Source organism: Notechis scutatus, chromosome 2 (assembly GCF_049901735.1).
Source record: "Notechis scutatus isolate UNSWTSFEM ecotype Mainland chromosome 2, rNotScu1.2, whole genome shotgun sequence".
In the NCBI taxonomy this organism is placed as follows: Eukaryota; Metazoa; Chordata; class Lepidosauria; order Squamata; family Elapidae; genus Notechis; species Notechis scutatus.
Genome location: NC_142010.1, coordinates 174,820,730 through 174,844,442, shown reverse-complemented (window position 1 = coordinate 174,844,442; position 23,713 = coordinate 174,820,730). Strand labels below are relative to the sequence as shown.

Genomic DNA, 23,713 nt, shown 5'->3' with positions numbered 1-23,713 from the left:
AACATAATTTTGCTTTTTGCGTCATAGCAGTTGGGTTGCCTTGGTGCTTGGTTCTCATTTTATTTTTAGCACAGAGCACACACAGCTTTGAGTCATGGGGGTTCTAGCAACACCTCTCCCTCCCTCGCTCCCCCCCCCCCCCAAAACACACACAGACACTGCAAGGCCTGCAGGAATCATAGACTTATCTAACCCGTTGGTGTGTTTCCACACAGGGCTAGCAGCATACTCAAGGGAGTAAATCATGTTTGCTCTAAAGCACACTATACCACCAGAACAAATGAGCTGCTGAAACATTCTGGTTAAGGAGCTGGAATGTTATGTCACACTTGAACATCTCCGTGGGGAAAAGACATATAATCAGGTAGAAAGGGAAGCTTTAGCAACGAATGCAAAGATTAATTAGTCCATGTTATCGGACTAAGAAATGAAAAAGTTTTAATTGATCCTGACCCGAACCCCAATTCAACTACTTCTCCTCCACAGAGGTTCTTTTTAGCACCTGCTGGTAAAGATAGAAATAGTAGGGAAAGAAAGGAGAGACCAGAATAACCTCATACATTGAGTAAGAAAGCAACTGCCTCTTGGGTTATGCTTTCCTTCGTCTTGCAAAAGAAATATCTGCTTGCACTTCAGCCTCAGAACAATTGAAACAGTCTACTAGCCAATCCCTATGGTGATCAGGGTGATGGGTTTGGGTGATGGGTATTTTAGTCTGACCCATATTTAGAAGGCATTCAGTTGAGGAAAGTCCAATTTATTTTAAATCATTGCTCAGCTGGATGATTATTATCCTCTACTGGTGTTTTTTTTTTCCCTCCCTTCAGATGCTCAATAACCCAAAACACAGTGCAGGGAAGGAGACACAGAGGGGGAAAAAAACCAGATGCAATATTCATATGTGCAAATCTTGTTCAAGATTTTCGGGCTAAAGCAGAATATGCCAAATAAATAAATAAATAAATAAATCCTATTTTTTATTTAAGAAACAAGGGAAGAAATATACCAAAGCACGGTATAATTAATACATGTTGCAAATGCTTTTTAAAAAGAAACTTATAACCAGAGAATTAAGAACCCTCCTAGCCAGATCTTGTAGTTAAAATTATTAATAGTTTCAAGTTGTGCTTTCTCTTCCCACTTATTTGAAAGATTTCTACAGTTTGCTGTAGGAACTGGGATTTTTTTGTTAAATCATTAAAATGTATCATTGATAGATTCATACATAGGTAAGATATATGATAACTAGATAACTAGATGATTGATATATAAAGATAGATAATGATAGATATAGATATTGATATTCATAGATAATTGATAGCTATAGGAACTACTGATATTTTTGTTAAATCATTATAATGTATCATAGATAGATAGATAGATAGATAGACAGACAGATATAGAGAAATTATATAGATATTGATTAATATTCATAGATGATTGATAGCTATAGGAATTACTGATTTTTTTGTTAAATTGTTATGTATTATTGATAGATTCATGGATGGAGGGAGGGATGATGGATGGGAGGGAGGGAGGGATGGATGGGAGGGAGGGATGGATGGACAAACAGACACCTTGCTGCTGAAACCTAAAGGCATGGGGGAATTCTGATATTAGAAAGAAACCTGCCTAACCTCTGGTGAAATGAGATTCCATAACCAAAGCAGCACAACTAAGAAAGTCCTTTCCTGCATCACTCCACTGGTGGCATACAGAGAAAAGCCCCTCAGTATATCTGTTATTTATCAAATTTATATGGCCACCACCTCACAAAAAAGGGACTCTGGGCCACATATAACAAGGCTAAAACTCAATTAATATATACTATATAAAAAACACAATTATTATTATTATTAAAAGCATTTTAAAATGTTTAAAAACGCAAGGGGTAAAAGAGACCAAATATTAGGCAAGGAGCAGATATCAATAGCAAGGGAACCTCTTCAGTATCTCGCTAGTGCTCCTCTAGGGTCCTCAGGTCTGATGGGACAATCGTTTTATGAGGGACTATGTACTTAGATACTAGACCTTAAGCAATCTAAATAACAAAAACTCAAAATAGGTACCTTGTCAGCCAATGTCCAAAATCTGGCCTATGGGCCCACTGGACTCCAGTTTGATTCAACGAACGGAGCACTCTACAGATGATAAGGATGAGCCACGGAGTCGCTAAGGCCATCCACTTCTCAAAGGTATTCACGCTTACCGGATCGTCCCCTCTGCCCATCTTCAGCTCATCCTCTGTTATTTCAACATCACTTCTGTAGTGGGGAGGAGTTTCTTTCATTTCTTCTGCCTTTGCCTTGTCCGTGGTGGGGATCTGCAGATCACCGTCCTTGGTCAAGAAATAGTGCCTGCAGATTTCTTGGCAGAGGGCAAGGCAAAGGGTATTGATCAGGAAGTACCAGGTTTGGTGTTCTTCTTCGATAAAGCTGCTGGCACCCAGACTTGAAATATGGCCAATGGTGCCTGCCAGGATCAGCACATCTAATTCAGACCAACTAGAAGGAGCAGCAGCTGGATTCTGCAAGAAGAGAGGGAAAATATACAGTATATAGATATATATCTTGGGGATATAATTTGGAAGAATCCAACATATCATTAGAATTGGCAGCATAGAGTTGCTTCTTTGGTGACAACTGTACTTTTGTTATATTTTATGTTAACTCCTCTTCAATCCTGATCTAAAGCAAGGTTAATTCAGCATTGCTGTCAACACTGTTAATTGTGCCATTGAAACTACAGCACATTATTTTTCAAGGGCTGTGATGCAGCTTCCTGCAATGACTGATGAAACATTTGTAAGGTAGATTAGTTTCACATCAGGATAAGAAACGAATCAGATGAAAATGAAAAGAGCAAAATTTAGCAATCAGAACATTCTAAAGATAAGTCGAGATCTCTTCTTGCCTGTTCCATTTCCAACATGGTTGAATTTTTGAGGAAAAAAATACATCACTCCCATGGAGGGATGAGGTACACTGCTGAAATTGGATAACCAAGTGGACATTACACAGGTGCTTTTTCAAAAAGGAACTGGACTTTCTTGGGGTTCTTTTCTTTGAAAATGTTTCTCTTCTCATTCAAGAAGCTTCTTCAGCTGTGAAGAAGAACAGAAGAAGCTTCTTGGATGTGAAGCGAAACATTTTCAAAGAAAAAAAAACAAGAAAGTCCAGTTGTCTTTTGGAAAAGCACTTTTGGGACAATAATGACCTGGATGATTGAAAATCACCATAGAAAACAAAAGTGGATATTTTTTATTGCACAATTTTTGTTTGAGGTTGGGTATTTGAGGATATCTTAAGGCTAAAAGCAAAATATTTCCACTTCCCCTCTTAACCACAAGTCCCCAAAATGAGAAAAACAATAGGCTAAAAATTCTCAGCCCCTTCCAATACCATTACCATATCCTTAGAAAGCTAGGACTAGCCGCAACTCCCACCCCAGGAGAAGTTGATGACCTTGACGTAGATTAACAGCAATCATAAAAAGAATCATGATGTGCAGGTTATTATTTTGTCCCTCCTGAAACTGTGGCTTTATTTAAACAAAAGTGTTGTGCAAGGTTGCCACAAAAAATAGACATTTTATATGCTAATCACCCTAGACTAGAGCATTGGACACACTGATTTAAAGAAAGCTAACCCCTTCAAAAAAAAACCTTGGTGCACCATCTTCAACAAATTGAAATACACTTTGTTGCACAAAAAACATGACGCCTCAGGTAAAAGGCAATCAAGTAAAGGAAAAATGTAATCAAGTAAGTTACAAGTAATAGCATCTGAGGAATAATATGTTTCAAACTATAAAGATAATCAGAAATGATCCAGAAAGAGTATTTTGTCACTTCAAACATCAGCATTATTCCACAGAAAATCAGGCAGCTCATTTCAAGAAGATTTAATTATATCAAAGCACCTTGATGTAGATATTGAAAATAGAAGGTTTGGAGGATAAACCAATCACCCAGAGGCATTAAGTTACAATCAATTACACAAAGATCTCTATGGCAAATTGAAAGAAAAAAAGGACAAGTACAAAAAATGGAAAGAAGGACATACAACTAAGGCAGAATATCAGCAGATAGCCAGAATCTGAAAAGACGAAGTCAGGATAGCAAAGGCTCACAACGAACAAAGACTTGCAACAAAAGTCAAAGATAATAAAAAAAAGTTTCTTCCAACATATAAATAACAAGAAAAAAATCAAGGAAACAGCCGGTCCACTAAAGAGAGAAGATGGCAAGGAAGCAACAGGCAACAGAGAGAAAGCAGAACTGCTTAACTCATTCTTTGTATCGGTCTTCACGCAAAAAGAAACTATAGCTCAACCCACCAAAAACATAACTATAAAAGACAGACCAGAAATAAAAGTTAAAATCAGCAAAAAAAATAGTAAGAGAACACCTGTCTGATCTTGATGAAAACAAATCACCGGGGCCTGATGGATTACATCCCAGAGTTTAAAAGGAGCTGGCAGAGGTCATCTCAGAACCACTGAACCATATCTTTCAAAAATCCTGGAGCACCAGGGAACTACCAGAGGACTGGAAAAGAGCTGATGTGGTTCCCATCTTCAAAAAAGGAAAAAAAACAGACCCAGGAAACTATGGACCAATCAGCCTAACATCAATACCCGGGAAGATACTGGAAAAAATAATAAAAAAACAGATCTGCCAACATCTAGAAACAAGTAAAGTAATAACTAGCAGTCAGCACAGGTTTGTTAAAAATAGATCATGCCAAACCAATCTTATTTCATTCTTCAACACAGTGTCTAAATTATTAGACCAGCAAAATACTGTGGACATAATATACCGTATATGCCGGCGTATAAGACGACCCAGCGTATAAGACGACCCCCCCAACATTTCCACTCAAAATATAGTTTGTTATATACTCGCCCCCTCTTCCGCACGCCTTCCACTTTTGCACTTTTTTTTTTTTTGAGGCACTTTTGCCACCGTGAAGCGAATCCCGTGAAGCCGAAGGAGCAGCCAGCCTTCTCCCAGCTCCCAAGGAAGCAGGCTCGCACGCCGGGCTCCGCTGAGGTATCCGGCTGGGGCTGTCAGGAGTTGTTCCGCTGGCAGGCTCCAGCACGGCTCAGTCCGCGTTGCCTTGGGAAGGGAAAGGCAAAAAGGAAGAGCCGCGGCGGCGCTTTGCAATGGCAGCAGCGGCTCCTGGTTTTGCCTTTCCTTCCCGAGGCAACGCGGGACTGGAGCTGCGCGGAGCCGCGCCAGCGCTAACAACTCCTGACAGCCCCAGCTGGATACCTCAGCGGAGCTCGGGCGGTGCGAGCCTCGCTTCCTTGGGAGCTGGGAGAAGGCTGGCTGCTCCTTTCGGCTTCACGGGATTCGCTTCCACGGTGCACAAAAGTGCCTCAGCCGCGGGCAGCCGCAGTGCTTCCCAATTACTATTTGCCGGCGTATAAGACGACCGGGCATATAAGACGACCCCCCCAATTGGAGGCATGTTTTTCAGGGCAAAAAAGTCGTCTTATACGCCGGCAAATACGGTATTTAGATTTCAGCAAGGCATTCGATAAAGTAGACCACAACCTACTTCTTAGTAAGCTAGAAAAAAGTGGAATAGATAGCACCACCACTAGATGGATTCGCAACTGGCTGGCAAACCATACTCAACGAGTAATCCTTAATGGGACTAAGTCTACATGGAGGGAAGTAAGCAGTGGGGTGCCACAAGGTTCCGTCTTAGGCCCAGTACTCTTCAATATCTTCATTAACAACTTAGATGAGGGAATAGAAGGGGAACTTACCAAATTTGCAGATGATACTAAGCTGTCAGGAATAGCTAACACCCAAGAAGATTGGCTCAAGATCCAGATGGATCTTGACAGACTAGAACACTGGGCCATATCTAATAAAATGAAATTCAATATAGAAAAAAGTAAAGTCCTACACTTAGGCAAGAAAAACCAAAAGTACATAGAAAAAGTATACAAAAGTATACAGACTGGGTGAAACCAGGCTCAATAGCAGTAACTGTGAGAGGGATCTTGGAGTCTTAGTGGACCAGGTAAATATGAGCCAGCAGTGTGCAGCCGCCGCCAAAAAAGCTAATGCAATCCTAAGTTGTATTAACAGAGGGATAAAGTCAAGATCAAGGGAAGTACTAATACCACTCTACAAAGCCTTAGTAAGGCCACACCTAGAGTACCGCATCCAGTTTTGGTCACTACATTATAAAAAAGATGTTGAGACTCTAGAAAAAGTACAGAGAAGAGCAACCAGGATGATTAGGGGACTGGAGGCTAAAACATACAACGAACGGTTGCAGGAACTGGGCTTGGCTAGTCTAGTAAAGAGAAGGACCAGGGAAGACATGATAGCGGCCTTCCAATATTTGAGGGGCTGCCACAGGGAGGAAGGAGTCAAGCTATTTTCTAAAGCACCTGTAGGCCAGACAAGGAATAATGGATGGAAACTGAACAAGGAGAGATTTAACCTGGAAATAAGGAGAAACTTTCTGACAGTGAGAACAATCAACCAATGGAACAGCTTGCCCACGGAAGTTGTGGGAGCGCCATCACTTGAGACTTTCAAGAAGAGATTGGACTGCCGTTTGTCAGAAATGGTGTAGGGTCTCCCGCTTGGGCGGGGGGTTGGACTAGATGACCTACAAGGTCCCTTCCAACTCTGATTATCTGTATCTGTATCAATCAAAACTGGAGTGGCTAAACTGGCATAGGATGCGGCAGCAAGGGAAAGAAAGGGAAAGCAGGATGCTTTTATGGCATGTTAAATTTTTCAACTTTCAATTTCCAAATATTAGGGATGCTCAAAAGTTGTGACGTGTCTTGGGGATTGTAAAGATATTTTGGTTACTTTAATATAATTTAGATGTGTTTGGTAAGTAACTACATAAATATCCTAACTTTTTAACATTTTGTTTGTTTTATTTATACTGGTTACACATGAGACAGAAAACAAGTTCCTTATCAAACAACAATTGTGTGGTGTTAAAAGTTCCTTGTTGTTGTTTGTTGAGATTTTCTGAGGTAGCTGAAAAACCTATGGATGAGTTCAGCAGACACACACTCAGTTGTGCCATTAACATTGGTTGTTTCCAAAATGGCTTCTTTGAGAGCTCTAATGAAGTATCTGAGATGCAGGAATACTTTGATCCTCATCTTAAGATCTGATGTCAAACTCAAACTCAAACTCAAATTCATTCTTTTGTACGTTTGTCCTACGTAGAATTCATAACAGCACTTCTGGCAGATTGTGACACGTATCACATTAGAGGAACGACGTGTGAAGATGCTTCTAATTTTATGCGTAAAGTTGTTAGGCCTATGATAATGCTGTTGATGTAAATGTGGGGGCAGCGTAGACATCTTGGTTCGGTTCCCATTTTAGAATCATTGTCTGTTGTTGCTTGTGAGAATCTGCTTCAAATTGAGTGGTAGTCTGTGTTAAAGTACTGGGCTGCCACCCAGTTCTAAGAAAGCACAGTGTCTTTATCTTGTATGTGCTGTAGCTTCTTCCTAATGTGTTTTATGACCTGTGGTCTACAAGTGACTATCAATGGTATTCTTTTGTTCTGTTTCTGTGTGTCTTTTAATAGGCCCTTTCTGGAAAGTGATCTAACTCTGCTTATTTTCTATCGATCTCGTGGATTGGCCATTTAGATGCCTGATTAATTCCATCAATTGATCATATGGCAGATTTGATTATATGTCTTGAATGGAAGTTGGAAGTATGTAGGTAAACATGGTGATCTGGAGGTTGGGTGGCCTCAGAGCTAACCTCCAAGATGCTGGTTGATCATTTCCCACTGGTACCATGCCTGATGATTCAACAGCCACTGAATCCAATACCAATATCTGCTCAGGCCAACACTGGTGCCAAGAAGCAGGGAAAATATCCCTGGACTGAGAACACTTCAGCAAAGTAAGCACCTCACAAGCAAATGGCAAGCTGCTGACTCTAAAAGCAAAAGCAATGCCTCATTATTGGCAACTGCTGAGTAGGGAAATGCTCTCATGAGATTCATTTCCTTGGGTCCAGATGCTAAAAGTGTCATCAATGAATCCCAGATAAAGGAGGATTTTCAATGGCTAAGAGTTGAGAAAATGTTTTAAGTGACTCATGAAGATACTTGCATATTTATGGAACCACTTGTGTATCCATGGCAGTGCTACTGATTTGCAGGTGTGTTATTGCCAACAGTGACTAAATTATGGATGAATACCAAGTCATGCAATCTGTGGCAAGGCCTGTTACACTGAGATCACTGCTGGTAATCTTGATGTCTTGAAGCCCACGTTTATGAAGGATGGGAGTATATTGTGCCATAACATCTGTTGATGTAAATGCAGGGGCAGCAATGGTATTGTTAAGAAGATTGCCAATAGATCTCAATCTTCTTCGGAAGCCTATTGTGCAGCCAGCAGCATTTGCTGAATAAATCCTCAATACAGAATTCATGAAACCCGATATTCTAAGTCATGATGATTCCAGTGCTTGGGATTGGGAATGGAATAAATTGCCTTCTAGAATTGTGAGTGCTGCATTGCTGGAGGTTTTCAAGAACAGATTGGACATCCATTTGTCAATGATGGTACAAGGACTCCTGCCTTGGGTTAAAAGACCTCCAAAGTTCCTTCCAGCCGTGATTCCATTCCATCCCATCCCATCATGTCTCATTCTATCCCGTCCCATCCCATCCCCTATGCTATTTCCCTATTCCGATTCCATTTCCTATTCTTATTCCTTGAAGGTAGGTAGGTAGATAGGTAGACAAGACAGATGGTAGATGGGGCGCGTGCGTGTGTATGTATGTGTGTGCGAGAGAGAGAGAGAGAGAGAGAGAGAGACAGAGAGAAGTTAAAGTATTGCATGAGCTATTGTAAAAACAAAAAGAACCACTCATCTAGTTCAAAGAGAAAAACTATATTATTCTATATTCATTTACTATTTTGTTTAGAATAAAAACTACTTTTAGAAGTTGTTTGCTCAATTTCACATTCATTTGAAGACTAATTTATATGACAGCTACTTAGTTTTCATGCCTTTTCCCACATACATAAGAACTGGTGAAAAGCAGGCTCCAAATTTAAGACCTTGCATTCCTTTCTCCCTTTTCCTCTTATTACAGTTTTTGTAATATACTGCTTTTATATGAAATTATCTTTGAGGCAGTTTTCCATAAACCGCTTGTTAAAAACGGTACATTTCATCCAGTTAAACTACAATCTGGAAAATGCCACTTCAAAACTTATTATTTGCTCAATTATAAAATCGGATGCATGGATTAGTGGAAGAAATAGTTTTCACGCAGTGAATCTTTTTTTTCTCTCTCAAAGATTAAAAGATGCCCCTTGAAGCTCTGTGCAAGAGTCTTACCAGCAGCATCCTGAAACTAATCTTCCTGAACAATACACTTAGGCTTCGATAATTTAATCATTAAAACTAACCACATCTTACCCTTTAAGCAGCAAGCCTTCCTAGCTGTAACAAATCCAAATTCAAAATTAAGTTCAGAATATTTCTAACTTCTGAATGAGGATCGCAACCTCATTCACAAGCAGACATGTCCAGGAAATTGTTAAATATATGCAGGCAAATAAGCAGGATTTGTCAATGCACAAACTCAGCTTAGGGCGTAAGAACCGCCAAATAGCCATCCTGAATTTACAATGTATACTACACATTGTACAGTATCCTTTCAACATACTATACACTACATTTGGGAATGTATCTAGAACTGGGCATTAGACTCTGAAAGAAAAGAAGGCAATATAGGTAGTCCTTGACATATGACCACAATTGAGCCCAAAATTGATGTTGCTAAGTGAAACATTTGTTAAGTGAGTTTTTCCCCATTTTTGCCACACTTTCTTGCCACACTTATTAAGTTAGTAACATGGTTGTTAAGTGAACCTGGCTTCTCCACTGACTTTGCTTGTCAGAAGGTTGCAAAAGGGGATCACATGACCCCGGGACATTGCAAACGTCATAAATATGAACTAGTTGCCAAGCTGCCGGATTTTGATCATGTAATCAAAGGGGTGCTGCAATGATCATCAGTGTGAAAAATGGTCGTAAGTCACTTTTTTCAGTGCTGTTGTAACTTTGAACTATCACTAAATCATTATCGTCTTTTAAGGACCTCATAATCCCTTGCGGGTTTGAGCAACTGAATGGAGCTAGGGGTGTGCTTTAATGGCCAGATGCCCTTCCTGTCACCAATGTGGAGTTTTGTTCAGCAGATATATTCCCAGTGTGCCCATAAAGAGAAATATCTGCCTCTACCTAGGATCAACCTCACATCCTCCTGATCGTGGGGTGAGAGCTCCACTTCTAGGCCACTGCACCACTCTTTGAACTATCACTAAATGAACTGTTGTAAGTCAAGGACTGCCTATACACATGGCCTTTCCTATATGCTAGACTGGACGAATGTTTTGTGTAATTCAGAATGGTCCTTTTGATGTTCTTACTTTAACAAAATATGCCTCAACGATCAATGCAGTACACCAGATTGTCAAGGAAAAATAAGAACATACTGGAAAAGAATGAGTGAGTTACAAAATGGATACAAGCACGCTTTCAAAACAAGCCTTCACATTAAAAAGCTTAAGACTAAGGCCTTACTCAAATAATGAAAGTAACCTTAGAACTTAACTCACCTTTGAATCCTTACTGAAACCTATACTTTTCACAGAAACAACTTGATATGACATCTTAATATCCAACAACACAATAACTATATCTTCAAGATTATTTTCCCACTTTCTTCAAAGAGGCCAATCATTTTGAGAGATACAGAAGTTGTAGAGAATTCCAAAATAATGTTTGCAAAATTACTGGGATTGGGTTCACACAAATCATATTAACAGCAAGCCCATTAAATGAAGCAGCTCATTAAAATAAGAGAAATTTAGTTGGGAATTAATTCACAATTGATTTCAGTTATTCTGTTCTACCATATCACGTTGTATATAGTATGCCATGATACGAAAACAAACAGTTCAAAATCAATGTGATCAATTGAACACTTGCTTGTTTTTGTAGCAACCTGCCAATCAAATCTGCAAGATGGTTGAAGAGATTTTTTCTTAAACAAAAATTGGAATATGATTATTAAAACTGTTCTATTATTGAGGCTGTAAGTGGGATTGACATTTTTATGCATAATATGCAGGTATCCTATTATACATTAATTAATAAACATGAAGGGTCACAGATTATAGAGGAATCAAGATATAATTCAGCTCAGATTTATAAAATAATTGCAGAGAAAGCCCTGGCTGTTTTTATGTTGCATGTATAAATGCCAATTAACATTTCACCAGTGAGAAAGAATGCCTATTATCCACAATTGCAGGTTGACTGATGAGGTCACGTAACATAAGGATTATGTACAAAAATATTTTTTTAAAGGGAAAAGGTGACTACATTAGATTGCAGGGCTCAATGTTAATGTTCTAATTGCTACCATTCGCCAGGAGTTACTTTTCCCACAATTTAGAGAGAAGCCAAAGTCCTTATGATTCTGCAATAATTTGATCTGAACTGATCTACATATGTATTATTTGATCTGTAAACAACAGGCACTACAACTACTTATATTGAAATCTGAAACTGAAAACCAAGGAAGCAGGAAAAAAGTAACTTAAGACTTTGCCCTGTCGTTCAAACTTTCTCCAGCTTCTTTGTCAGAGAAAAGTGTCTGTGTTTTCTCCTTTCATAAAGGCCTAAGGAAACATGAAAAAGATATTGCGACTGACAGAAAGCAAAATGGCACAAGGAAAAATGAATAGCATGTAGATCTTCCCTGGAAAGACAAATGAGCAACAGCTAAGAAATTATATATTACATTCCAGTAATTTTTTTTTTTTTACCTTCAACGGTTGTCTTGAATTTATAACCCGCCTTTCCAGAAGGGAAATTATGACCCAAAAAAGCCCCGAAGCCAGGATGATAACTCCAGTTACCACAATCCAGGGAATGCTGCAAAAATAGCATAAACTTTCCATGGAGGTACACACAACTACATGAATGGCACTCCATAAAAGGCACATCAAGAAGAACATCAGAGAACACGTGGATGAGTTTGGCATCTGAAATTCAGCTTTGCTGCTCAGGGCTTTTGGAAGGCTCAGTAAGAGTAAGAACAGCACCTATGTGGGGGACAAAGAGAAACACAGTCAAAATCTAGTCTACAACTCAACAAGAGGCAGAGATTACACACTATCTCATATTACACGTAGGGGGCAGCCTGACCCGGTCATTTCCCTAACCATCCAGCAAATCAAGCAGACCCATTAACATGTAACACTGTGTATTGTTAAGCTTTTTACATACCTCTGTAATATCTTGCAACAAGCAAATACAGGGAGTCCTCGAATTACAACCACAATTCAGCCTAAGATTTCTGTTGCTAAGCGAGATAGTCCTTAAGTGAATTTTGCCCCATGTTGAGACCTTTCCTGCCACCGCTAAGTGAATTACTGCACTTAAATTAGTCACACGGTTGTTAAATGAATCTGGCCTCCCCATTGACTATGCTCAAAAAGTCACAAAAGGGGAATCACATGACCGCCAGGTCACCACAGCCGTCATAAATATGAGTCAGTTGCCAAGCATCTGAATTTTGATGGCATGACCACAAGGATGCTGTAACACTCTTAAGTATCACTTTTTTTCAATGCTGTTGAACTTTGGACGGTCACTGAATGAACTGTTTTAAGTTGAGAGTTAACTGTATGTGGCTTTAGGGGTGGATTACCTTTCATTACCATACTGGAACTGTCTGGATCAGGGGTGTCAAACTCAAGGCCCTGGGGCCAGATTCGGCCCACAGGGTGCTTAGATCTGGCCCGTGGGGCTGCCCTGGAAATAGTGAAGGACTGGCCTGTGGTGCCTCTGTCAGCAAAAACAAAGCTCAATTTTTGCTGGCAGACGGTTGAAGGAGGCCATCCTAGCCGAAAACAGAGCTCACGAGAGCTGTGCAATGTTCCCTCCCCCAGCTCCATTTTCACCTCATTTGCAGGAGGCCATCGCAGCCAAAAATGGAGCTTAGGAGCCCGTTTTCACTGGCAGAGCACTTGGGCCGCCATAAGAGCCCGACATGAGTGACATTGAATTGGCCATGCCCACCTTATCTCTCTCTCTCTCTCTCTCTCTCTCTCTCCCTCCCTCCCTCCCTCCCTCCCTCCCTCCCTCCCTAGTACTGTTCAAACTCTAAGTAAAGTTTATGCTTGTTTGTATGAAGGTTCATTAAGAGGGGGAAACGAATAAAGAAGGGATAATGGATAAAGTATAATTTTTTTAAAAAAAACAAAAGATTTTGCAAGGTACATAAGATGAGATGGTAGTATTGCAATGGTTTAAGAGTTGATAAGAGATTAAAATGTTAAAATGTTTAAAAATGATTGGCTTTAAAACTTAATAATAGGAGAGGTTTAGAATATTGTTTTAATTAAAGAGTTTAATAAAATTATGGTATTGATGTTATTATAAAATTTTTATTATAGTATTTCTTTTTAATATTTGGATTTATTGTCTAATTATGCACTTAATTGTGTTGGATGTACTAGTTAGATAGAATGTACCAAGCAAAATCTGATTGGGTATTAGATATTATTTTAAAGATTAATTTGATTAACTTAGGGGGAGATAGAAAGGCATCATACTCTGATTAATGATTTCAGGAGAAACTGATTTTCTTTTTTTCATAAGGGATGAGACAAAGGGATGATAAAAATGGACAAAAGATACAAATATAATGATTTAAACTAAGATGATTAATTAAGGTAGTATTAAGAAGTGTGAAATATGTGGAGAAGTTAATATAGAAGGCTTAGAATGGTAAATAAAATAAGTAATGATATGTAAGATGAGCATGAATATAATTGAAGTCCATGAAGAGAGAGACACCTGGGTCCAAGTTACTTTCCAAAAAGATTTTTTTATGTTTTGTGTGTTGTGTGTATATGTCTTTTTGGGGGAGAATTGGTAAAAACTTGTAGAAATATAGAATGAGAATAATGGTAACTAAGTCAGAAAGAATCAGATGAAATAATAATAATGATATTGAATAAGAGTAAAGAGAAGTAAAGAGAAATTGAATAAGAGGTTTTGGTATATTATATGGAAATGGTTTAAAACAGAATCATAATTTATCTGACTTGTTAAATTTACAATGGAAAAAGGTTTAAACATGTAATGAATAATGATAATTTGTGTGTTTTGAAAATTAATAAAACTTGTTTTAAAAAAAAAAAAAGAAGGAGGAAGAAAGGAGAAAAATGAAGGTAAAAGAGGAAAGATCAGTTACTGTAAAAGTAACAATCACAAGACCATTCAATAGTTTCTATTCTTTACTGGGCTTTTTGTTGCATAGAGTAACTCACACCACACAATGGTTCCCTGCCAAGTTCACTGAAAAAAAAAAAGTTATCTACAACTGCTGGGAACCTGGATAAAATGCCCCACCCTACATCTAATCAGATAGCCTTGTGCTGAGTTAAGTTTGGCTCAGAACATATACCAAGTATGAACACCACGAAACTGTGCAAATTAAGTCACAGGTCAAATGTGTGGCTTTATCAAAGTAAGGCTTAGTTATCCACACAAGAGAGCCATATAATTCTCTTCTGCAAATCTCTGAAAAACTGGCTCTGCTTTCAGGCCTGGGATTATGATGGCTGGCAATCACATTAGTTTCCTTTTGAGACGCTGGTTCTTTCTTCCAAACCTACTTCTTTTTTCTTTCATTTTACTGTTTCCTATTTTTGGAGATGGAAGCCACTCAGAAACACTGGGAGTTGGGTGGCTTTTAAGACCAATAAATAATAAATAAAAAAATCATTTGACTAGTCAAATGATTGTTTAATAATGATATTAGGATATATAATTGTTGATCGATAATATGAGTTATTATGTAACATGATTATTATGATGACTATGAAATGGATGCACAATAAGGAGTGGTAAACCAACCGATACACTGTCTGTAAATATATGAAGAATGATGATGTTTTTTATGTTATGTTTTATGTTTTTTGTGTTTTTGTTTGTCGTTAAAATCAATAAAAACTTTTAATAATAATAATAATAATAATAATAATAATAATAATAATAATAATAATAATAATAATAATAAAATCGCTCCATACCTCCAGAACAATCATCATTCCTATTATCATTGAATATATGTCATACTGGGCTACTTGCTGGCTTAAAGAAGAACTCAGGCTCTTGAGAGCTTCCAAATATTGTTTTATGATTTTCTTGCTCAAATTCATGACAACTTGTGTACTACTACCGTCCACGTAGTATTGAATCCAATTCCCATGAGCTTTTTCTGCCTTCATAAACATTTCAAATCCAGGATCTAATAATAAGAGATGAAAATGCAGATAGAACATGATATTTTAATATAGAGTTTAAACTAAAGCTTTCCTCGTAATGTTTAACCAGTTGTTTTTCTGAATTTATGACTACCAGAATGAACAACAGTGGACTAGATCACCCATAGCCCCAAATACTTACTCGTGTTTCTCCGAAAATAAGGCCCTGCCTTATTTTTTTTTCCACAAAAAAAGGCACCAGGTCTTATTTTCAGGGGGGATGTCATCCACTGACTCACCTCATTTGCGTGTGTTGCCCCAGCCTCCTTTTCGCTGTCAGAGGCCTTCAGGAACTCCTTCTGCAGCCGGCAAGTCTTGCCTCAAAGGCCTCCGCAGCTGATAACAGAGCTCCAGATTGATGCAGAACTCTCTTATTGGCTGCAGAGGCCTTCAGGAAAGCCTTGCCAGCTGCAGAAGAAATGGGGCAGCAAGGCAGGTGTCGGGGTGTGCGAGACCTGGCTGCAACTGTCCGAAGGTAAGTAATAAGGTACCTCCACCACCACCCATCCCTACTCTAGTTTAATTTTTACCTGTGCACCCTGGAGTGGACTGAGTCTTAATTAGGGCTTATTTTGGGAGTAGGGCTTATATTGGGCACATGTGTAAAATCAAGCTAGGACTTACTTTTGGAGTAGGTCGTACTTTGGGAAAACACGGTATTCAGGGTTAGCTAACTTTCTAGGTAGTCGTTACTTACCAATGGTAATTGGGACTGGGTACTCTATCACTAAGCAATGTGTTCACATTACAATAGCAGCAATCCCAATTGCCCTTCTTAGGTGAATCCTGCCCGTTCACAATGTCCCATTATCAGGTGATCACCATTTGCAATCTTCTGCGGGCTTTCTTACTGGCTTTGTTTGTTGAAAGCCAGCAGTGAAGGTTGTAAACGGCAATTGCATAATTGCAAGGCACTGCAATGTCATAACTGTGAGGCATAAACAAGCACCTGATTGTAATTATGTGATCGCAAGGACACTGTGATGGCTTACAGCATCATAAATCCCCTAGTTCAATGCTGCTGAACAAAGAAAAGTTATTGAACAAGTCGACATTAAATGGGGACTTACTATACTGTATAATTTTGTGTGACGAAGGAAATACTCAATACTAAAAAAAGCAAAACAATGTTGGGTGCAAATCCATTCAGTGATAAAAAAATATATACTGCAGCTCAACATTACAATAAAACCAGCATTATTCCTATTGGGTCTTATTGATAAGGAATTAGAAAAATAAATAAAGAAAGTGACATTTATATATAACTATGGCAAGATTATTCTATTCAAAAAGTTGGAAAATCAATAAAATACAATGGGTGAAAGATTATAAAATTAACTGAACCTGAAGCTTGCTCAGAGGAAAAAAAACTGACAAAATATCTTTCTGAAAGATTGAAAGCTTATATGGACTTTTTGTTGAAAGTAAGGACTGAATTGATGATTCTGGGATTTGAGGATTCCAAAGGAACAAAGAAGATAGTGAAATTGCGAAGAGCAGGGGTCCCCAATGCCCGATCTGTGGACTGGTATCGGGCCACAGCATGCTAGAAACTGGGTCACACAATCAAGCGAAGCCCCATCTGCAGGATGCAGGCAACATCTGAAACCACACCCCGTCAGTCCACGGAAAAACCTTTCTCCACTGAACTAGTCCCTGGTGCCCAAAAGGTTGGGGGCCGCTGGTTAAGAGGATAATTATTCACTACAAAGAAGGGTAGGAGGCAATAATTTTACATTTTTTTCTTTTTTTAATTCCTTTTTTCCCTCTTTTTTGTTTATTTTTACTACAATTTTCTGGCCACCGCTTAGGGACGCCATATTGTAAACCTGAGTCATACTGGGTGTATTCACACTTTTGCAAATAAACATGACAGCTTTGCATAACTTGAAAACAAAGTCGCTCTTCATAAGGAAGGCATCAACTACATGCCCAGTCTATTTATACCCACTACATGCCCACTCTATTTATGACTAATGTTGACAGGAGGTTTTTTTTACCTCCAAGTTGAATTTCAGTTTTTTAAAATTATGATAAATGTGGAAATAATATTATACCTTCAGATATAACATTATATCTGGGGCCACGGTGGCTCGTGTGGTAAGACTCTGGGCTTGCTCACCGCTGAGGCCGGCAGCTTGGCGGCTCGATTCCCATGAGCGAATAAAGCACGAAGGGACAAGAAAGGAGTCTCCCCCGAATGCCTACCAGCATTCAAGCGTCCCATGGGTAAAGATAACACCACCCATAAAAATTCCTTTCACAGAGGTAGCCAGCCACCTTGGTGATCCCTGGCTAACACGTGCCATATGCACGTTTACATCACAGATATAAGACATATATTCAGTGTGCTGTCTTATCCTAGAAGCATGACTTAAAAGATTTCATTGATATTTAACATCAACATTTAATTAGCTATAAAGCCAATTCTTACTTTTGTTTTTCTTTTCTCTTCATTCACTTATAAGCAAGCTGCTTATTAATTTTCCGAATGTTACTTCCTTTCTTCGTACCATAATATATGATTGTTCATGGGAGAAAATAAAAACATACTAATTACCAGAACATATTGAACTTACTTGCCTTTCTCATATGTAGGAACATTCCCTTTAAGAAGTTGACTGAGTTGGAAACCATTCAAATGCAACAACCGTAGCTGTTCTCTAGCTGTCTTCCACTCTATCACAGGGGACAGAAGCTTCCCAACGTTGTTTCTTGAAATCGGCAAGCCAAGTCCTAATGCTAAGGTGACAGCCAAATCAGTCTGTTGGATAAGTTCTGGATACTTTGGGGGACCTAAAGAGAGGAAGAAAATATTGATTAAAGCTTATCTATTCCTCATTCCCCAAAATATAATTTCTTGACCAGAAGAAATGCTGTCCCATAAGTATTTTTCTCCTGTCCGTAGTGCATTCAAAATAACAGCTGTTTTTCCTCATTATTTTTTTCACAGGAAGATTCAGCAAGCATTTGCAGGACCTCAAGTACTGTAAAATTCAAACTCTCCCTTGCCACCGTCACGTAAATTTCAAAAGTTAGTACTGTTTCTAGGTAATTGAATTGATGACATAAGCAGGGGGCTATTGGGAACCCAGAAGGTATCCAGAATGTGTATTTCTTTTAAAACATTTGAATATATGTGTGTGTGTGCGTGTGTGTGTGTGTGTGTTTCAATTCTTTTGAGAAAGAATGGATTCACTTAGCTTTAATAATGTCACTGAATGGTGTGCTATTCTTTTGATACCACTTTGTGCCTTTAGCCATAAAAACTTTGCATTAAAATATTAATATACTGATTGCTTCTGGAGTTATTAATAGCCCATTTAGCAGATACATTAAAACACTTAAAATTTTCTCCAGATAAAAATACCTCAGGCCAAATTTTCACCACACAACTTGTTTCTGGAACATAGTACTTCTGATTATTTGGGACTACACAGAAGATTGAATTTTTAAAAAAATTCCGCTACAGAAAAGGGATAAGGCTTTTGAGATAAATGTCTTTCCAACATTTAGGAGAATGCGACAATGGATTTTCATGGAGTTATGGAAGATTCTACCATTTAAACCATCACCACCTTTACAATCTGAAATGGTATAGCCAGATACTTCTTTATTGAACCTATCATATTATTAAGAGAGAAAGCCAGTTCTTACCACCTGTTCTTTGAAAAGCAGAGCTGACAAAAAGCAAGGGGGTGCGAATTTCACTTTCTGAGGAACCCCCATGGTTTCCTGTTTCAGACATGCCATGGTCACCACATACAACAAGTAAATTGGGCAAAGTTCCTTTTTCCAGTTCCTGAATCGGAAGAAATTTTCAAAGTTTTAATGGAATAGTTTAACATTTCATTATCAAATCTGTTCCTTGCCTCGCAGATTTGAGCCAAAAAATTAGGATTCTCAAGAACGATTGCCACACACCCAAGTAAACTGATCAAAGATACCGCAGCAACAACCTCCCTCAATTCTTGTTAGGAGTATATTATTAGGATTTCACACAGCACCATTTATTTAAATAAGAAATGAGATCCCACCTGGCTAGTACTTTCACAATCTTTAAGCTGGCTAAGCGGAATGCATCTCAAATATATCAAGTTCCTACATGCAAATATGCATTCAAAAATATGCTTATGTAGATTCCTTGCATTACATGCATTAATATTATATCAATACAAAACTTAAGAGCCTATCAGGTCCCCAAAGTTTCCTACATTTCAACTTTTTTCCAAGTTAAAAATGAAGCATTCAAGTCATTACTAATTTTGTTCTGCTGAAATAAAGCCAAACCAAAATGATGCAACAGAACATTTCGGAGCTTGAAATAAAATTTTGTTTCCATCTCCTGCACATCTTACAACCAATGTATTCAAAAAAACAATATCAACACATTTCACTTTGTCGACAATTCCAAGTGCCTGGGACTAAGAACTAGAAATGTACCCCAATGAGCACAATGAGACTTGGTCTCAATTGATCATTTACTTGGTCAGGGTGTAAGATAAAATGCATCTATAGGAAACTTCAAATCTTCTTCCTGTTTTCATGATCAAATGCATCTTCAAAACTTAAACATCTCACCTTGGAGAGCAGAGACTTATGAATCTTCGAGATAATGTTATCCATTTCAGAAAGCTTTGGTCCTATCAAAGGACTGTTTGGTCCACTCAGATGACCAATATGATCCAATCCCAAATAGTGAAGAATGAGTATGTCCCAGTCTTCTCTTTTCAATACATTATTCAAATGTCTAGTAACATTGTTGTCAACCTTAGTGAGAAAGAAAAGCAGCGATATATTAAGTCATCACCTATTTTACTCATATGGTATGCAGAATTAATTAACAGGTCTTCTAAATATAAATGTTCTGATGGAAAGGGGTGCGTACAATGTAATGATCTCCTGTTTAGCTCAAAGCTAAAAGCCAACTGAAGTCAAGGACCAGTGATACATAATCTCCTTCTGCAGCTCTTATTGTCAAGGCTCTCGCTAAGGAACCCAAGCAAATCGGGACTCCAAGGCTAGGGTCTTTCTCAAATAATTTCTTTATTGGGTATATTATATCAGCACGCTTAAATGTACCCAATAAAGGAGTTATTTAAGGAAGATCCTAGCCTCGGAGTCCTCAATTACTTGGGTTTGTTAGTCAGTTCATTAGTCACACTTACATTGAGGCTGAGGTGAATCTACTCACTTTGAACAATTTCTACCAAAGTATCCTCTGTATAGGGGGGAGAACATACCAAGAACAGGTTCATAAGCTTCCTTTAAAGCAGGGGTGTCAAACTCGATTTCACTGAGGGCCACATCAGGGTTGTCTTTGACCTCAGGGGGGAGGGGATATGGTCAAGGGGTCTGGCCAGCTCAACATCACTTATCAAGGCTCCATTTTCGTCTGTGAATGCCTTCTGAAGTCCTCTGCCAGTGAAAACAGAGGCTGTACGTGGCCCATCTGGGCTCCCTGGCAGAGGCACCACAGGCTGGTCCTTCACTGTTTCTATGGTGGGCCTGCAGGCCAGATTTAAACACCCAACAGGCCAGATCCGGCCCATGGGCCTTGAGTTTGACACCCCTGCTTTAAAGCATTGGGTGAATATCCTATTTCCATCTGCAATAATATCCTATACATTTTTTCTCTTTGGTTTGTTCTAAGTAGTTAAGTATTACATTCTCAAAAATGGTAAGATACATAGCTACAACATTCTAGGTCTATTAACCATGCTGTTTGGCACTCTATTGCTAATCTCTCATTGAGAGTTTATGACAGTGGGGACAATTTTAAAAACCTGAGCCATGAAAAGGATTTTTAAAAAGACATATATTTTATGTGATCTGTATAATTTAGGTAACTAGGTGAGATGAACATTGTGTAAAATAAAGAAAATAAAGAAGAAAATAAAGAAAAAAGTAGTGGTTCTAGTAGATGCCTACCAGACATCTGGAAACTAGCCCTCACCAACAAACGAGTCCCAGCCACGAAAACCAACACCAGACCCAAAACAACACGGGACACCACTGCCAATCCCCCTCATCAGACCCAGGCCCAAACCCATCCTATAAACGAAGGACAACCACCTTCCAGAAACCAGACCACAGCTGCTTCGCCAGCTGTCGCTCCCCCCGACCCCAAAATCAAACAAGCTGACATACGCCAAGAACACAGACCCAGACCCCAAACTCAAAGACAGACCAAAACCCAGAATGCCACATCACAGCCACCCGCTCAGGATATCACATCAGAAAACTCAGGAAATTACATCACAAGAACTCAAGAAGTTGCAACACAGCAAACGACCCAGGAAATCACAGCACAAGACCAAGGATACCACAGCAATAAAACCTACAAGGTCACCACACAAGCCATTACCCAAGCCGTTACAACACAGGAGGCTAATGGAAAAGAGATCAAAACACAAACGACCCAGGAAATTAAAGCACAAGATCCAGGATATCTCCACAACAAAACTCACAAGGCCATCACACAGCCCATTATGCCAACAACAACTCCATCAACCAATCAAGAGGCAGCAGCACAGCCAACCAGCCCAGCACACCACCACCACCACCCCTCAGTATTTATAGAGAGACGGCAGCTCCGATCACACACTGCTTGCACTGGCACGAAGCCGAAAGCACCAGCCTGAGGATGGCGAGTGGGATCTCGCCGAAACATCACCAAGATACTCTTAATCTTACACGGGAAAAGACCTGAACACACCTAGACCTACAAATCTGTACCTGTGAAAATCTACGAAAATATATATGTGTGTGTGTGTGTGTGTGTTTTCTTAAGTTTTCACAGGTATTTATATGTATGGATTTCAGCTTTGTTTGGGTATTTTCCCATGTCATTACAGTTGTGCTTTTAAAATATATATACATACATACATACATACATACATACATACATACATACATACATATATATATATATATATATATATATGTTTCAGTTCTGGTTTGATCTGCCGACGACAGGGAGGTACATAGTGGGACCAGATGGGAACAGTCCATATATATATATATATATATATATATATATATATATATATATATATATATATATATATATATAATACATACACACACACACACACACACACACACACACACACACACACTCTGACCAGCATATAATATATGCAATAAAACATTTGCATCAATGGTTAATGCATACAAGCAAACATACTGTATATATTCTTACAGCCACTCCCAGGCGGTGACTTACCTCTGTGTAGTCTGAGACAAAAAAAGATGTTGTCCCATCATATTCAACAAAATGCTTTGGAAACAGCTTAATCCAGGTATCATCACCATAGAAAATCATTCTTTTCCCAGCAGTTTTGGCCTGCCATATTAAGTTGTCTTCCTTCAAAGCTGGAGAGTTAAGGTTCATGATTACATCAATGAAACCTGGGATTCTACCAGTCATCAGTGCCTGTGAAGGGATCCACCAAAAGGAAAGGAGAGAAGGATCAAGCATTAGGTGAAGTTTCAATAGAACCTAAAATCTGACACTGGATAAGGACTCACTTCTGTATGTGTATGCATATATACTGTAGACAGTCAATGCCTTTAAGCAAATGGCTACCCTTAGTTCAGTACAGGTAGTCCTCGACTTACAACAGTTCATTCAGTGACCATTCAAAGTCATGTGGTCACTTTTTGCAACCTTCTGGCAAGCAAAGTCAATGGGGAAACCAGATTCACTTGACAACCAGGTTACTAACTTATTAACTGCAGTGATTTTCTTAACAACTGTGGCAAGCAAGGTTGTAAAATGGGGCAAAACTCACTTAACAAATTCCCACCTAACAACAGAAATGATGGGCTCAATTGTGGTCATAAGTCAAGCACTACCTGTACAGGTGGCAGGACTGAAAGTACTGAATTCAATACTATGGTACCTTAATTTTTTTTCCCCCACTGTTTCACTCACCTCAAACATCGTAGCAGAATGTATCATCACATTCTGAGAGAAAAAAAACTCCTGTTGTCAAAAAGAACATGTTTCAGCAGTAAGCATTATTAAGCATACTGCTTTATGAAATGTACAACGTATAGATTTAACAGAAGACAACTATCACTTGTCAAGAAACATTTCCAAGATACCAGAACTTACTTTAATTCGAGGCATAGTGACAGTAGGTGCCTTGGCTTCTGCTATAAAAGCATGTGTTGTTCCTTTTTCCACCAGGTCTGTTGTATACGGCATGAACTTTAGACCTTTTGAACCAAAAACGAAGTCATCTCTCAAGGCATCAATTAACACTATAACTACTTTGTTAAAAATTGGTGGGATCGTCATGGTCCATTCTGATTTGTCTTC

The 23,713-nt window shown here is 38.8% G+C and overlaps 1 protein-coding gene across 2 annotated transcripts in view; it reads right to left on the bottom strand.

Annotated features, from left to right (window-relative positions):
• The window catches only part of PIGG (phosphatidylinositol glycan anchor biosynthesis class G (EMM blood group)), a 78,316-nt gene that overhangs the window by 46,476 nt on the left and 8,127 nt on the right, over nucleotides 1–23,713 (bottom strand). Inside the window, exons 2-9 of one of the 2 annotated variants that reach the window (XM_026672995.2) lie at nucleotides 23,507–23,712; nucleotides 22,613–22,822; nucleotides 19,966–20,154; nucleotides 19,042–19,186; nucleotides 17,968–18,180; nucleotides 15,151–15,368; nucleotides 11,872–12,150; nucleotides 2,070–2,527 (exon numbers count right to left, since the gene is read on the bottom strand). In XM_026672995.2, the coding sequence (XP_026528780.2) occupies nucleotides 2,070–2,527; nucleotides 11,872–12,150; nucleotides 15,151–15,368; nucleotides 17,968–18,180; nucleotides 19,042–19,186; nucleotides 19,966–20,154; nucleotides 22,613–22,822; nucleotides 23,507–23,712 (1,918 nt within the window). The remainder of the gene's footprint in view (nucleotides 1–2,069; nucleotides 2,528–11,871; nucleotides 12,151–15,150; nucleotides 15,369–17,967; nucleotides 18,181–19,041; nucleotides 19,187–19,965; nucleotides 20,155–22,612; nucleotides 22,823–23,506; nucleotide 23,713) is intronic. The other variant, XM_087957449.1, reaches the window with a different exon arrangement.